General features: G+C 34.6%; 2 protein-coding genes across 3 annotated transcripts; both read right to left on the bottom strand.

The window, feature by feature from the left end:
- Positions 1–2,386: 2,386 nt before the first annotated feature.
- LOC148978499 (uncharacterized) lies at positions 2,387–6,054 on the bottom strand. The gene is made up of 5 exons (XM_089132088.1): positions 5,793–6,054; positions 5,488–5,540; positions 3,111–3,452; positions 2,977–3,018; positions 2,387–2,800 (listed from the first exon to the last, which is right to left on the bottom strand). The coding sequence occupies exons 2-5, from the start codon at positions 5,510–5,512 to the stop codon at positions 2,655–2,657; spliced, it is 555 nt and encodes a 184-aa protein (XP_088988214.1). The 5' UTR covers positions 5,513–5,540; positions 5,793–6,054; the 3' UTR covers positions 2,387–2,654.
- Positions 6,055–6,182: 128 nt separating this feature from the next.
- On the bottom strand, positions 6,183–15,572 carry LOC120491536 (uncharacterized). Of its 2 annotated transcripts, none has more exons than XM_039689447.2 (7): positions 15,414–15,572; positions 13,849–14,212; positions 13,484–13,586; positions 10,967–12,013; positions 10,774–10,841; positions 9,699–9,742; positions 6,183–6,958 (listed from the first exon to the last, which is right to left on the bottom strand). In XM_039689447.2, the coding sequence occupies exons 2-7, from the start codon at positions 14,155–14,157 to the stop codon at positions 6,871–6,873; spliced, it is 1,659 nt and encodes a 552-aa protein (XP_039545381.2). In that variant the 5' UTR covers positions 14,158–14,212; positions 15,414–15,572; the 3' UTR covers positions 6,183–6,870. The 2 variants fall into 2 exon arrangements, with proteins under 2 accessions (XP_039545381.2, XP_039545389.2); XM_039689455.2 differs by having other exon boundaries at positions 13,849–14,251; positions 15,414–15,570.
- Positions 15,573–15,660: the final 88 nt, after the last annotated feature.

The following is a 15,660-nucleotide window of genomic DNA, read 5'->3' on the forward strand; positions in this document are numbered from 1 at the left end:
AGGAGATCACGTAGGTGACTGCAGCTATTGTGACCAAAAACATATTGTGCTTTCAATTTACGGATATAATAGCAAAGGAACGTGACAGAGTGGAAAGCTTTTCATATGACAGATAAAGTTGTTATGGAAGGTGATTTAAACATTGCTCCAAATTATTGGTTGGATAGTCTACCTCTATTGGTTGGATAGAGAGCGGGGCACAACGTAACACTTTTTGACTTTGTCAATTTGTGTAAATCTACTTAGGGTTTAGAGATTTGATTTTTTTTTCCCCCACATTAATTTACCACATGTCTAGTACAATTATGTGGTTTTGTTTTATTAATACAGTGTATACTTTTTTCTTGATTTGCCCTGAAAGAATGGAAGTGAAATGTGACAACATGCCCCATAGGTGGGGTAACATGTGAGGGGCACATTGTAACATCACCATATAACAGCTTAGAATATATAAATATATATATACAAGTCAAACCAAAATATTTTCTTATTAATATACAATTATTAACTTTTTCATATAAAATAATGACATTTTTTAATAATTAAAAATATACTAATTTTTGAGAATACTAACAAACACACTGGGAAACACAGCTATACAGCATAGTTCAAAACAAAATAATAATTAATAATTTATGAACATTGACTCTCAGTCTTTATTTACATGTTTCTCTTGTTTTCTTAATAGAATTTATAAAAGTATAGAATATAATAGCATATTTCTAATAGGGGCACATTGTAACGCAGTGTTAGGCTACAACATGCCCCAACTGCACAACTGGGTTAGTGTCTTCTGCTAGTTAGCGAAGCATTAAAGAGATACTATCAACTGTTAAACAACAGATTGGAGATTAAAATAATATCCGATTTGTCTAATTTTAAATAAACGGGTGATTCTCCAACTACAGGCACTTTTGTGTCCTTGGCCTTTTTTTTGTAAATACATAAACAAACAAATGCAAAAATACATTGTATTTATGAAGTTCATGCTCCATCATCCTAGTAACCACCAAATCTGGCCCCTGTTTTCTTTTTAAAATGCCTTTGCAAGGCTGTTTATTAGCAGATTTTGCAGTTTTATGCTTGTCCCCAGCCCAGACTGGCCCTCTTTGAATGTTAAAAATACAAATTAAAGAATCGATTAAAAATTTTTTTTTTTACATGTTTGTCTTAAGGACTAATAAAATAATATCTTACGAATCGAAATTCCACATGTATATCACAATTTTAAACTAATTTTGGAATAAAATAAGTCTGTCCCCAGGTTTTCCGTCATTTCCACCTCCCTCAACAAAATCCACCTTAATACATCCACCTTAAATATTTTATTTACTTGGTAACCATGGCAATATTAGTGAAATGACGTATTAGTTGAAGACGAAACTTCAGGCACATGTGCTCTTCAGTACAAAAAAAAAATCAAGGTAACTCAAGCTTTTATACAGAGTATTTTTATTCAGCGTCATTTCCACCGTGGCTGTAGTTTGGCTGAATTATGTACAACAAATATGAAAATAATGTATTATGTTTATTATGAGTAAACAACATGCTAAGTCTAAAAGCAGCTAAGCATGACATGAGGGTGTGCTAATATTGCAGAAAAACTGCTAAAATGTCATTTCCACCTCCGTCATTTCCACCTCTGAGAAATTACAGGCATAGCTTTGGACATGATATAAATGCAGTTTTTGTGTGCTATTTGTGTGTTCTCATGACATATTTGTGATTTTTGGACTGAAAACTATATATTAACATTCCAGTACACTCTATATGTATTTTTATTCATCTATATTTCTATTTAAGATGCCGAAGTCGGTGGCCAAGAAGTCACAGTTTTTTTACACAAAAAATAGGCTAGACTTCCACTTTTGTTCTAGTTCTGATGTAAATCGTGCTAATTAAATCTAACAATCGCTTATAAGTTATCATATCACGCAAAACCGTGCAAATTATACTTTGTTCTCAAATTAGTAATGTTAACAAGGTCAGCATTGCGTGACTAGAACTTCCGATATGGTTGCAGTCTCTTTTCTGTAGTCACTACGAAGTCCGAACAATGTCTTTTGCATTTTACAGCGGGTGAATCTGTTGTCACTGGTGATTGTCGTTTGAACCTTTCTGGATCCGCCATCAAATTGATACGTTTAATTTTATCAACTTAAGTGCTGTGAGAAAAGGCTATCTCCACGCCGACATCTCTTTATGTGCACCGATGTGACGTAATGACGCAAAGACATGCTCAAATCTCCCGTGGAAATCCACTGGAAATTAAAAACATTATTATAAGCTTACCGCGTTGACTCGAGAAGGCAAACAGATAGTTTTGAACACTAGTGGTTATGTGTTTTCTCAAATATGTATTTAGGATTTTTAACCCCAAAAAGCTTTAACACCACATGCATGAAACCGTTATAAGGAAGACATAAAGACCAAATATCTTACATCCTTTTTTTTGTTGTTGATTTATGAAGAATTGAGGCCAACCTGAACATTAAGGTCGCAAGTGAAAGCAAACAAAGATAATTTCACAAGATTACAACATGGAATCTTTGAAAGAAACAAAATCTACTAAAAAAAAATGTTTTACCAACTAAACAAATAATAACACTAATGAAAACACTTTGGAATTATTTTGGAATTCCATGGCTTTGGAATTATTTTTCAATGTTGTAGTTTTTTTTTGTTCTTGTCTTAATATGCACCACAAAAACCGCCAGTAGCATTCCCAGTAGGCCAGAACACAATACTGCTGCAAACACTTGGTAATGTAGAGAAAGCCCATTAAGACCTCCAGACAAATCTGTTTCTTAGGAAATAAAGTGAGTAAGTCATAAACAAGAGCTTATCTTGAGGGCTGGGGAAAAAATTTGCTCACAAAATCAATTTACTATATTTATTTAATGTAAAAACATATCAATAAAAGGACTACAAATTACTGTTTCCAAATATATAGAAAAGCAGCACTTTTTCTCTTACCTTTTACACTATCAAAGGGTTTTTCTTTTCTTTGTTGGTTTGCTAAAAACAACATATAAAAGGTGAGCAGGGAAAAGCACACTAATAATTATAATGCTCACATATATCTCAAGAAATCCAATGGACTCGCTTACTGTATAGTTGCACTCCTTTGTCAAAATCCAAGTGTTTTTGATATAATGTTGCACAGTGGTATGTGGAAAGGTCGCTAGTGGAGATTTGGAAAATTCTTAGTACAGTCATCTGCTCCTCCATAAAACCCTCGAAACGACTTTCATTATAGTTCCAGACAACAGACAGTTCTCCATTATGTTTTAGACTTGTGACCATCAGAGCCATTGGTCGTCCCTCACTCATCTTCAGCCAGTGGATGTCATTGTAGAAAGAGAAGTTACACTTTAATACCACTGTGTCTCCGAGGCTAACTTCTTTCAATTGTACTGCGTCCAAATGGTTTAGGGGGAGAATTATGAGAACTGACAAAAAGAAAAGATAATCATGAAGAAACAGAATTGCTAAACATTTTGTCCTAACTTAATTGCATTGTGTTCAATCCACTCAATGTAAAATTGATGATTACTTAATCCATTTGTCTTGGAACTAACTGAATGAACTGAAATGTATTGTTAGTTCTCAATTTTCTCAGAGAGTAAAATTGTGTTGTTTTGTGTTTTTAATGTTTAACCCCTTAACTGTCACGTCCTACAGGTGGGACGCTTGCCATTATATTTTTAAAACAATAATATCTTAGAAAAGACCTTAAGTAACATTGAGAAACTATATATCATTTGAAAGCTTACAATGTCTAGTTTCCATATTTGGTGACTGATTTTCAAAATAAATGACTCAGGAGCTGTAATCTATCAATTTTTATCAAATTTGTGCAACAAGAATATTTTCATCCTCAAAGCGTGTTCAGACATGGAAAATAATGAAAAAAGGTAGAAACCTCAGTTTGTTTTCATGCCAAGAGTTCAAAAGAATTCAATTATTTTAGAAAAAAAGGTCCAAAAATGTTTTAAATATTACGAAAAAATAATAAATTCACCAATTGAGATGTGGCAATAAGCTATAACAATAACGCGTATGTGTGTTCTTTGTATGTTTCTTAGAGGTTGAATTCATATCAAAATCTGCCAAACGTCCCATACTACTTCTGAATATGACCTCTACTTCATAAATTGTGTGAAAATTGTGAAAATAATGGTTCATATCACTCAAAACACATATGGAAATAGAGGCGCCCTTATATGGGCACTAATTGAGTCTGGTTGTGCCCTACACTGTAAAAATGAATACGCTTTATCTAATCAAAAAAATTGTGGCAACAGATTACAAGCAATAATATTAATTAAATGTAACAAATTAGAATTGAGTAATAATTAATCAAATTAATTCCTTAAAAGTAACCATTTAAAATTAGTAAAACTTACAACAACCACCAAAAAACATAAATTGAAGTCACCATTATGGTGATCTGTGTTTGTTGGTTTGTTTTAAAATTATGTTTTTTTCCTTCACTGATTCTTCTTGTTAACATCAGGTGTCTTCAATGTTGGCAATTTAAAATAAAGAATTCTTAATTAATTGTTTACGTCTGTCTGTTAGTGAGATATTTTTGTTAATTTTTTTGGTGTAAACTTTACTCATTTTAAATGGTTAACATTTAAGGAATAATTTGATTAATTATTACTCAATTCTAATTTGTTAAATTGAATTAATAATACTGCTTGTAATCTATTGCTTGCCACAATTCTGTTGATTAGATAAAGCATATTCGTTTTTACAGTGTAGTGAAAAAGTGTGGTACTGTGCCCAAATAAAATCTCACAGAAAGCTCATTTTTTGAGATATCAACCTAAAATTTGTTCAGATTTTTGGCTTTGATTTTTCTGCAGTTTTAGAGTAGCCCAGATTTTGAACATGTATATTTTATATAAAATATGAATAATTATTTTTTTTTACATTGTACATTTCAATAAACTCAAACTTCTTTAACTTTTTTTCTGTTTCTCTTTCTTAATTTATTTCACTTCAACAAAAATCTGCCAAATGTCTTCTTTAAAATGAGACCAATCTTACCTCTATTCAAAAAAGGGGGGGTGACAGTTAAGAGTTTAATGTTCAGTTATATTGACCTTTTTGGGGTTTCCTGTGCTGAAGAGTAGAGCTTATGGTTTGGTTGTGGGTGGCTGTATAAAGACCATCTTGTACACTGCTTCACTTTATCAGCAATATACTGCCTGTGCCATGTAGAAACAAGTTACTCCCTACAGAGTCTTTAAAACAAATTGACAGGCACTAACAGGACTTTTCCATTTACTCAAAATCACAGACTTGTATATATTGGAATCTTCTTAATATAACTGAGCTGTTTGATCTAAAAACCATATGCTTACCACAAACAAAAATGTAAAAAGACACACTGGAATTGTATTTTAGCACTTATTTCATGAAGGTTATTTTAAATCTTTTTTTTTTTTTGTAAAGATATTTAATTTAAAATCGTACCTGTTATTAAGCATGATAACACCATTGTTGTCAGTCCAGTGTTTGCTTGATTTCTGAAAGACCGCAATATTTCCAGTCAAAGGAAGATAAACCGTTTTCTGCCTTTTATGTTTCCATCAGCGTTGTTATTGGTATAATCTCTTAAATACAGTTAAAGGAAAATACTTGGTGATTTCCTACTAAAAATTATTTAGCTTTTAAAGAAGGCAGCTGAACAAAGATTTTTTGTTAAGCAGAAAGCAGTCATTTACTTCTTTAAGTTAAACAGAAAGCAGGCTATTTCTTTAGTGTTAAGATTCTTTTACTTGCGATTCAGGTGAAATGAGACATTTCTCTGTTTTCCTTCTCACTTTCACGAAGTTCACGGCTAGCCGCTGTAATGGAATCAGTTCCGCCTCTTCACTGAAGGTTATTTTTGACAATTCACGCCTGTTCTGAGACCAGAATCCATACGCATTGCAACAGGAAGTTTCTGACCAAAGGAAATAGGCTTGCTCACACACACATTTGAAGAGTTTCATAGGTGTGAAAGCTACAACCTACCTACATATTTGTTCTGGAAAAAAAAAAAAAAAAAAAAAAAAACAGTTTATGCATGTTAGTTTTTACCATTGTTACTGAGGACATTTCTTTCGTCCAGCGCACAGAAACATGCAGACATTGAAATATAAAAGAAAATAGTGGCATGTCATGGATGGGTTTAAAAATTGTTTATTCAACATCTACCACTTTATTTTGCCAGCCTGCAACAACTGTTTCAAAAACCAAATGAATGGCCACATAACAATTCTTTAGTTTATCAAGAAGCCCAAAGCAGGTAGAGTCATTCCTCATTAACTGGATAGGCCTAAAAAGCTGATATTTAGTGTTAAAGAATCCAGCCTAATAAACTGATATTTAGTGTTAAAGACACAAATCCACCACCATTGTAGTCAATTAATAGCATTTTAAAATCTGACTGCTAGGTATAAACAGAATCCATCAATATAAGGCTCACCACAAACATCTAAAACACTGCGCAACACCTAACAAAAGAGACCAATCTTAACCACGGATTGCAGAGAGGTAAATATAAACATTCAACACTCAAATACATCTGAAGTCTAACTAAATAATTATACAATTTGACAAGTTATAAAGCAAAGATTTTGATCTCAGGCACTTAAGACCATGTTTAAATGTAATGTTACCTATTTAACTTCACTACTCATCTATCTAGGGTAACTGTGTGGAACTGGTTACTGCCATAGTATATTGCAGGAAAAACATGGCATGGAGAGAAAACATTCATTAAATTAACTGCATTGTAAAGCACACATGCTTAGTGTAAACAGAAAACTTCATAAAAGCGTACTGATGCAATTTACATCATTTCTGATCCTTCTAGTCTTTCTTTGGCTCTTCATTCTTGTCATCCAAATAGCCTGGAAAGCTTTCGGCTGGTTCCCACGTGTTCTGAAACTTCGCCCCACTGAGAAAAGAAAAAGTTTAAACCTGTCTGCAATCAAAATTTATTTTTAAATAATTAAATGCGTTTAGCTTTCGGAGCTGCCGCCACACCAAAGTGTCTAAATTAAAGGGGTCATTATAATGGAAAAGTCAATGAATTTGTCTTTTAGGCCTTATTAACCCCATGGCATTGTGATACATCTCCGAATGTGTTCGTCTGAAATACGAAAGTCATTTAACACCTAGGATGGATTGACGATAAGTAAATCATGGGGAAATTTTAATTTTAGGGTACACCATCCCTTTTCAGGGATAGTTCACTTTGAAATAAATTGTTGGTATGTTTTAGCTTACCTCAAGGGCATACAAGACGTAGGTGTCTTTGTTTCCGCAAGTAGTTTCAATTTTTACATTTTTAAGTCCAGTGTTGGGAAAGTTCACTTTCTGTATGAACTAGTTCAAAGTTCAGTTCACACATTTTAAAATGAACTAGTTCATACTTCAAAAAATGAACTAGTTCATTCATAGTTCTTTTTTTTTTCCATTTGTTGCAAGCTTTTTTTTTGCCACAGGCCATATACAACCACAGATAACAATTATTTTATCGACAGGCAAAGTTTGCACAAATGTACGATTTTTCCCATCCACAGACCTCGTCATAAAATCCGTTTAAATGATCATACGACGCCTCCTCGCTCGCTCCTTTGTCAACAGCGGCTGCGGTGCGACACTGGTGTCTTGTGTTGCCGGATTGGGTGTTTTTCGTTACATATTAAGGCGTTTACATGTGTTTTAGACGGGTTTTTACCTGGAAGGCTCTATAGAAATCTGGCACCCTATTGTACGAAGTTAAACTGAGAGAGCGTGCGTTCACAGACACCAGAATGAACGAGTTCACAGTAAAGTTCTTCAGGCAGTAATACAGTACGTTCAGTTCACGTTCGCCCAAAATATGCACACGTTCAGGCACAACACTGTTTAGGTCAAACCGTTCTTGTCTGTCACTCATATAATGGAGGTCTATAGTCACCACCTCAAAGAGCATGCACAGAGAAGTCCAAATTAAACATGATTTAATGACTTAAATGCAAGTACACATTAATGGCCTAAGACACGAAATGAGTGGTTTGTGTGAGAAACGAACATAGCAGCCTATATGAAATATGCAGTTTAAATTGTAATAATTTGGACATGCTCTTTGAGGTGGTGACCATAGACCTGCATTATATGACTGACAGACACGAACGGTTTGACCTAAAAATATCAAAATTGAAAATACTGTGGAAACAAAGACACCTACATCTTGGATAGGGTTGGGTATCGAGAATCGAGTATCGATTGGAACCGGGACTAACTTTTCGTTTTTCCCGGAATCGTTCAAAAGTTAAAATTTCAATTCCTAGTTTCGATATTCACAGTCCACCGAGTGGAAGAAGAAACTGCTGAACAACACCAGCGAAAAAGCATCTACCGGAAGTGTTGGCATAACCGCGTGAGTCAAACATGAGTAGCTTACGTCGGCGGTCCAAAGTGTGGCTTCACTTTTCTAAAAATTAACGAAATCTCGGCAAAATGCAAAATTTGTGACAAGTATTTGTGACAGAAGGAGTATTTCCTTCAGAAAGACCGTTGGTTAGCAAGGTTAGCTAAACTTTTTTGACCCTGCCTCTTAAAAGAATCGAAATCGAGAATCGTTAGGAACCGGAATCGAAACAAGGAATCGGAATCGGAATCAGAATCGTTCAAATTCAAACGATACCCAACCCTAATCTTGGATGCATTTGAGGTAAGCTAAAACATACCATAAATTAATTTCAAAATGAACTATCCCTTAAATGCTATAACTAACATTAACAAATGACCAATACATTTGTTACAGTATTTATTCATCGTTAAAAGTGCTCTAAGCGATGTCGGGTGACGTGACTTCTTGTTGACGTTTAAAGTATTTTCAAACAAAACGGAGGCTAGATAGACCCTCCCTCCTCCTCATCTGCACTGACCCCCCAAACCCCACCCCTAGGGCCTTCTTGTCAGTTATTGGCTGGAATAGTTTGTTATGTTTCGTGGAGCGGGTCGCTGCAGTTTGTTTTTGTTGCCATTTGTGGAGGCTGGGTTGTCTGCATAGACCGCGTTTTTTACAGTGTGTTTAGGTGACAGGCAGCTAGCGGATAGTGAGGAGATGTTTGCTGTATGTGACAAAAAATGTCTGGGCCTAAAAAAAGGTGTGACATGGCTAAAATTAAGTAAGTATTAAGTAAGTTAATAAAAATACAGTTGTTCATTGTTTGTTCATGTTAGTTTACAGTACATTAACTAATGTTAACAAATAAAACAATAGATTTTAATAATGTATAAGTAAATCTTGAAGTTAACATTACCCAAGATCTGTTATAGAGAATATTATTATTATCTGTTATGCATGGGATTTCCCCCTTTCTGGTCAATGTATCCCTGCCTCTGCTTAATTGTGTGGGGAAAGTATTAAAAATATTGCGTTAAGACTACTTCATGAGTAAATAAGAAAAAAATGTTTCACAATTCCTGCAAATGCAGTGATGAAGTTCATGTTCTCATGATATATTTTTAAAAGAAAAATGTTTCAAAACACCCCCCCCCCCTTCTGTTTTTTTTTCCATTATCATATATCATTATCAACTCCAGTGACAAACCACTGACTTACACTTTTATGAATGGAAGGTTAAGCTGAATGCTACTGGTGGTTCCCTTTGGTGGTGTGATATCAGATGAGGAACACTTACCACAATGTGCAAGGCATCCACTTGACCCGAACTTCATTTCTTCCCTTTAAAAATTAAATGGATGTCAGATTAAAGCATGACGATGTCGTAGACATTTTAATAGATAAGATTAATTATGTTAACTAACCATAAAGTTCTGATTTAATATTTCTATCATGTGATAAAATCTATCATACTTCCACTTCTTTGTCTCAAGGTGACTAAACTTTCAATTCTAGATAAAATAAAATAAGATAAATCTTATTTCCTTTTATGTAGCCATGAGACAAACTTTCAATATGAACTAAACATCTAACAAACTTTTGACTTAATGTAACCTTGGTCAATGTAACTTTGAAAATGAACTGAACATTCTGTTGTTTTACTGCATTAAAGGGATACTCCACTTTTTTTTGGAAATAGACTCATTTTACAACTCCCTCAGAGTTAAACAGTTGGGTTTTACCATTTTCGAAACCATTCAGCCGATTTTCTGATATTTTTAAGAATATCAGTAACCAGACAGTTTCTGGTCTCATTGACTACCATAGTAGGAAAAAAATATACTATGAAGTCAATGAGACCAGAAACTGTCTGGTTACTGATATTCTTCTAAATATCAGAATTAATGGATTCGAAAACGGTAAAACTCAACTGTTTAACTCTGGGGGAGTTGTAAAATGAGCCTATTTCCAAAAAAAAGTGGAGTATCCCTTTAAGACATGATTGACTGAAATGTTGACCCCTTACAAACTGTTTTTGAGGATATAGGATATTTTTGGTGATGTCACTAACCAAGGATGATGAGGGGGATGGGCCTTGCTTACAATGCAACCAACCATATGTGTGACATGATCAGTCATAATGAAATAATTAGTCATGATGATTAAGCTCCGCAGCAAGAAGTAAGTTAGAATTATTAGTACCCAGCCGACGTCGATGTGTAGGCGTGCCAGGGTATAAGTGTAAGACTTGGCCGACTAGAGTATTATTGGTAGGATAGTTAGGTTCAGGGAAAATCCATCACAAGGACATTTTTCTTTACAAAATGATTTAAGGGCTCATAGGATGATGCATAAAAGCACTTTATTCCTACCTTATTGTTTCTCCATCTCAGAATATTTTCAACAGGAAACACGCCATTGTATGCGTCATGAGAACAATCTACAGAAAAAAAAAACATCAGCAATGAATTTTATTAACATTAATCTGCACGAGAATACTAATAAATAAAGTGAATCCAGTCAAGTTTTGTATTGTATGTCATTCAATCAACATTGTAATATTACCTGCCATTTTCCTCTTTCGTGGTGGAGCGGAGAGTCCGGACTCCTCACTTGCACAGGGATTTTTTCCGTCATCTGTTACTTTTTCAGTTTCGTGTGCAGTTCCTGAATCCACTTCATTTGCATCTTCACTAATCTGAATTTGGCAAGAGGCAGATGACATGACGGCATATACTTTCCTGACACTTGACTGTCCAACACCTGAATCCGACATGTTTCCTGGTCTTACATCTGGGTTTTCTGCTACACTTTGGGGTGATAGTTGTGACGTACTGGTCTCTGGGACGTTCGCAGTTGTGGATTCTGCACCGGGTTTGCATGCAGATCCAGGTGTTGTGGCTGCAGAAGCCAGATTCGGTTCACTCAAAAGATTCTGGTTTGAAGAGTTGTTTCGCAACGAAGAGCAATTTGAGGACAAAGCAGCCTCTAGTTGGGAGTCTGAGATTCTTTCGAGACGAATCTCGAACCTCTTAGCCTTAAGTTCATTGGGAACAATAAGTTTGGTGTGGATCCTCTTGTGCACGGCCCAAGCACACTGAGTGTCAAACGTTTGCTCACACTGACTGCAGCTGAATTGAGGTTGAACTTCCTGAGTGTGTGTGGTCAGCCCCTGAAGGGTAGTGAACATCTGCCCACACCTGTTGCAATTCTGAGGCATTGTGCACTTGTGACTCTTGAACAGGAGGTCCGTTTTAAATCTTCTCTCACATTTACGACAGATATACACACTAGGAACCTGGTGCTGGGCTCTAGAGGGGTTATCGCACTCATCCGATGAACAACACAGACATTGTCTCTGCATGCTGAGGTGCTGTCGGTCTCGAAGACCACGAGCAACACTAATTTCATTCTGCTTTTTGATTATTTTTCTTTTTTTGAAATTTTCCGATGTGGGCTGTGATGTCTTGCTTGATGATGCTTTCTCCCCCTTCGTTTGTGACACCTTGGTGGAACAAACTATTTTCGGTTTTACCACAAGCTGTTTGCATTTCGTCTCTTGCCACTTTTCAGCAGTTGCACAGCTTTTCTGGACCTTATGGCCTGATGAAGCTACAACAACCAAAAAGCAATAATTAGGATTTCTAAAATTCAATGAGAGCACATTATTTATAACAACAAGATGCAAAACATGCATTGTATAATGATGAGGTTAATTTTATATTATTTATATACAATTATTGTATTTAATATTTTAAAGTATATTTTTATTAGTTTTGTTTATATATTTATATTTAGCTGAAATTAATTTTTATTTCAGTTTTAGTACTTTTAGTGCTTCAACTTTTTATTTCAGTTTTAGTACTTTTAGTGCTGCAACATTTCTAAGTTTTTAATATATATATATATAAAATATTATATTTTATTTTTTATATTGTATATATTATATATTATATTTTATTATTTATTTATTTTTTATACAAAAAATATATATTTTTATCAGTTTTCGTTAACAATACCAACACTGACTTATATGCCAGATTATGTTAATCAAAAATTAATTGAAAAAAAAAAATGATTTAAAATTAGGACTGGGTACTGACTAAATTTCACAATTCGATTTTGATTTCGATTCAATATTTTGCAATTCTATCCTGATTTTGATTACATTCGATATCAATTCATATCAAGTACAGTACAGTGTGGCAAAGTTATTCAAGGACTATAAAGGGAGTCAGTTGGTATACTACTACAATATTTAAGGTTACAATTAACTGATTTGCACACAAATTACACACAAAGGGAGTTTAGTATATTTTATATTACATGATTATGTTTATAATCTAATTAGTTTTTTGAAAAATAAATATTTAAATGGTGGCCTTCATAACTTTTTGGAACATCTTTTTTTTCTAGCTGACTAATGAGCTTATGGTCATTGAATGGCTTTTCTGAGGTAAATATAACAATACAGACGTCCCACCCAGCACTTAATTCCAGGAGTCACCACTCCATGAAAAAATAAAATAATATTATATTATTCCTTCGCATACACCACAGAACACGGGTTCGTTCATTTAATACTATACTCTAGCCTCAAAAGTGAGGCTAGAGTATCACGAAATAAGAGGGGAGGGTCTTGATGAAATCAGAACGCAAGTGGTCACAGGAGACACAATGTAAATGGTAATGCGTCTTGGCTGATCACTTATAATCAGATCACTGAAAACACATGGTAATAATGGGTGGAAACAGGGCTTCTCTCTTTGTTGGATGAGAGACACTACAATGCTCTAATCAATCATTAACAGAATGGATTCATAAAAATATGATTTTTTTTCCTATTTAAAGTACTAATAAAAATCACCACAAAATGTTTTCACTTTAACTCTCCTTTTAACTCATCTTAGTGACTAGTGATATTTTTAAGAACAAACTTGAGAAAAAAATCCTTACAGAACGCTGTACAGTTCTTCATTTTCACTTTTTTATATAGTATTCGTTTGTATTTTGAAGTGGAACTTTTCTCTAATTTGTTTATTGCTGCAAAAACTTCAAGTTCGTTAACTTAAAAATGAGTACCTGGTTTGATAGGCCGTGCTGTCTTTGGTCCACTGGCTTTAGCATTCCCCAGACTGACACCTCTCTTCCCAACTGAGACATTATCTGCTCTTTCTTCAGGTCCCTATAACAGAAAAAATCTGTAATGTTTATTATCAAAGGAGTATAAATGATTCAACAGAAACAGAAACAAGCAAACATTAAATAAATAAAAATGTAAGTGTCAGTAAAATGACAAATTGATGAGAATGGCCAACAAGAAACATTGATTTAACCAAAATTGGACAGATTTTAGCTTCTGTTTTGTTTTTTGGAAACACTGCTTGAATCAATACAGACTCAATGCAGATGTATACTGCACTACAAACAAGTGGAAACCCACTCACCACATCCCCTGGCCTGAGAGTGTTTGAGCTCTGTACGCCAAGCAGAGAATTATCACGTGACACTTCCATCTCGTCATCTTCTCTTTTAAAGTCACCCATCTGAGCCCTGAAGATGGCGTCTCTCTTTTGCTGCTCAGATTCCTCCAAATGCTGCTTCAACAAGTCGATCTCCCTCCAGCTCCGGGTGATCTCCACTCTGGTCTCAAGCAGCACTTTGCTAAATATTTTTACTATCTCTGAGGTCGTCGTTACCATGAGTCCTTCTATCAGAGTCCTGAACTTGGCTGATAAGGGATCTTCCACTTCCATTGTGTGTGGCTGGCTGGTGGTACTCACAGCTTCTCAAAACCCTTCTATTGTGCAACTATACAGAGTAAAGATGAGAAACAGATGTCCAGGTTACCTTTCAACAGAGGAGATACATAGAAGTTTTTTTTTTTTTTTTTTCCAGTAACAGATACTAAATGTTCATGCCTGCCTTCATTGTGACAATCTTGGAAGCATCAAACAAACCATTTTTGCCATTTTGTATGTCAAAGTGTGTATTCAGAGCTTTAATAACATTCCATAAAAATAAAAAAAATCACAGCTAATATTGAAAATATTCTATTTATAAGTAGTGTTTTGAGGTAAACTTAATGTTAAAGGGATAATCCACAAACTCTTTGCTTACCCAACATTCTTCAAAATAGCTTTTTATGCAGAAAAAAGCAAGCCATACAAACTCGGAACAACATGAGGGTGAGGACATGATGATTGAATTTTCTTTTAAAAAGTATATATTTAATAAATTACATATAGTTTTAAAAAAAATTGTCAATATAGACCAAATAAGTTTCGTACCGTGTTTAGATGCTTGTTTCTTTCATTTTCTCACATATATTATTATTATTGCCAGATAGAAAAACATTAAACATATAGAATGTATAACTTACAAATCTAGCATTTATGACAATGACTTATATGGTTTCATGCATCATGTATTTTGTGAACACCGTAACATTTTGCAGTGACCATTTTGCTTTGATTCACATCTGATTTGAATGGTGTAAAGTTACTAAGAAAACCTAAAAATAACAAACTATTTTTTTTTCAACTAATTGCAGGTAAAGTTGCACGTTTTGTTAAATATCTCAGTAATTCTGTTGCATTTTATTATTATTTACTTCTTATTTCAGAATGAATGCCTATGGATTTGATGGTTTCAGCTGGGCATGACCTGTGGGGGAAAAACGTGGACGGGGCATTTCTCGCGTTTAAAGGGACATGTCTGCTAAAGCAAGCAAGCTAGTGACGAGAAAACCTGATTTCTCTCAAAAAAGTTACCAAAGAAAAGGATCCATTCGGGTCAAATATCTCACGATCTCTGTAGCAGCTAATCTAACAAAGATAAAGTGGTGCCGATCTTTTCATTAATAACTTTCACCGTTACAAGAAAAGCAACATCTCCTCACCTCATCAATAGTATGAAGCGGGAATCATATGAACATGCAAATTATGGAAACGAAACCCACAAGTAAAACATTTAACTTATATTCTCAATGCTCCATATGAGAGCAACTTACCTTTGATGAAAATGTAAGATTTTGACCGATACAGGCGGTCTGAATCCGTCTGAATCCCACTGTCGCTGAGTGGAATGTGAAGCGTAACCGCATAACGGGCCGACAGGAAACAAACAACGATGGGAGCTGATTCCACAAAATTCCGGACAAACTAATCATTTTTACCTTTACTATATTTGGCTTGTGTCGAAACAAACCTTTTTGGTTAATGTAGAACAAATAGATTCATTAAAGCAACCATTTGTGA

Source organism: Pimephales promelas, chromosome 6 (assembly GCF_988280905.1).
Source record: "Pimephales promelas chromosome 6, fPimPro1.hap1.1, whole genome shotgun sequence".
Taxonomy (NCBI): domain Eukaryota; kingdom Metazoa; phylum Chordata; class Actinopteri; order Cypriniformes; family Leuciscidae; genus Pimephales; species Pimephales promelas.

Excerpts from the sequence above, each read along its gene's own strand:
- LOC148978499 (XM_089132088.1), bottom strand. The coding sequence starts at position 5,512 with ATGGTGTTATCATGCTTAATAACAG. Across the intron at positions 3,453-5,487 it reads GTTATCATGCTTAATAACAG|TTCTCATAATTCTCCCCCTA; the intron begins GTACGATTTTAA and ends TCTTTTTGTCAG. Across the intron at positions 2,801-2,976 it reads ACCCTTTGATAGTGTAAAAG|ATTTGTCTGGAGGTCTTAAT; the intron begins GTAAGAGAAAAA and ends CCTAAGAAACAG.
- LOC120491536 (XM_039689447.2), bottom strand. The coding sequence starts at position 14,157 with ATGGAAGTGGAAGATCCCTTATCAGCCAAGTTCAGGACTCTGATAGAA. Across the intron at positions 12,014-13,483 it reads AGCACGGCCTATCAAACCAG|CTTCATCAGGCCATAAGGTC; the intron begins GTACTCATTTTT and ends TGGTTGTTGTAG. Across the intron at positions 6,959-9,698 it reads TGGATGCCTTGCACATTGTG|TGGGGCGAAGTTTCAGAACA; the intron begins GTAAGTGTTCCT and ends TTCTTTTCTCAG.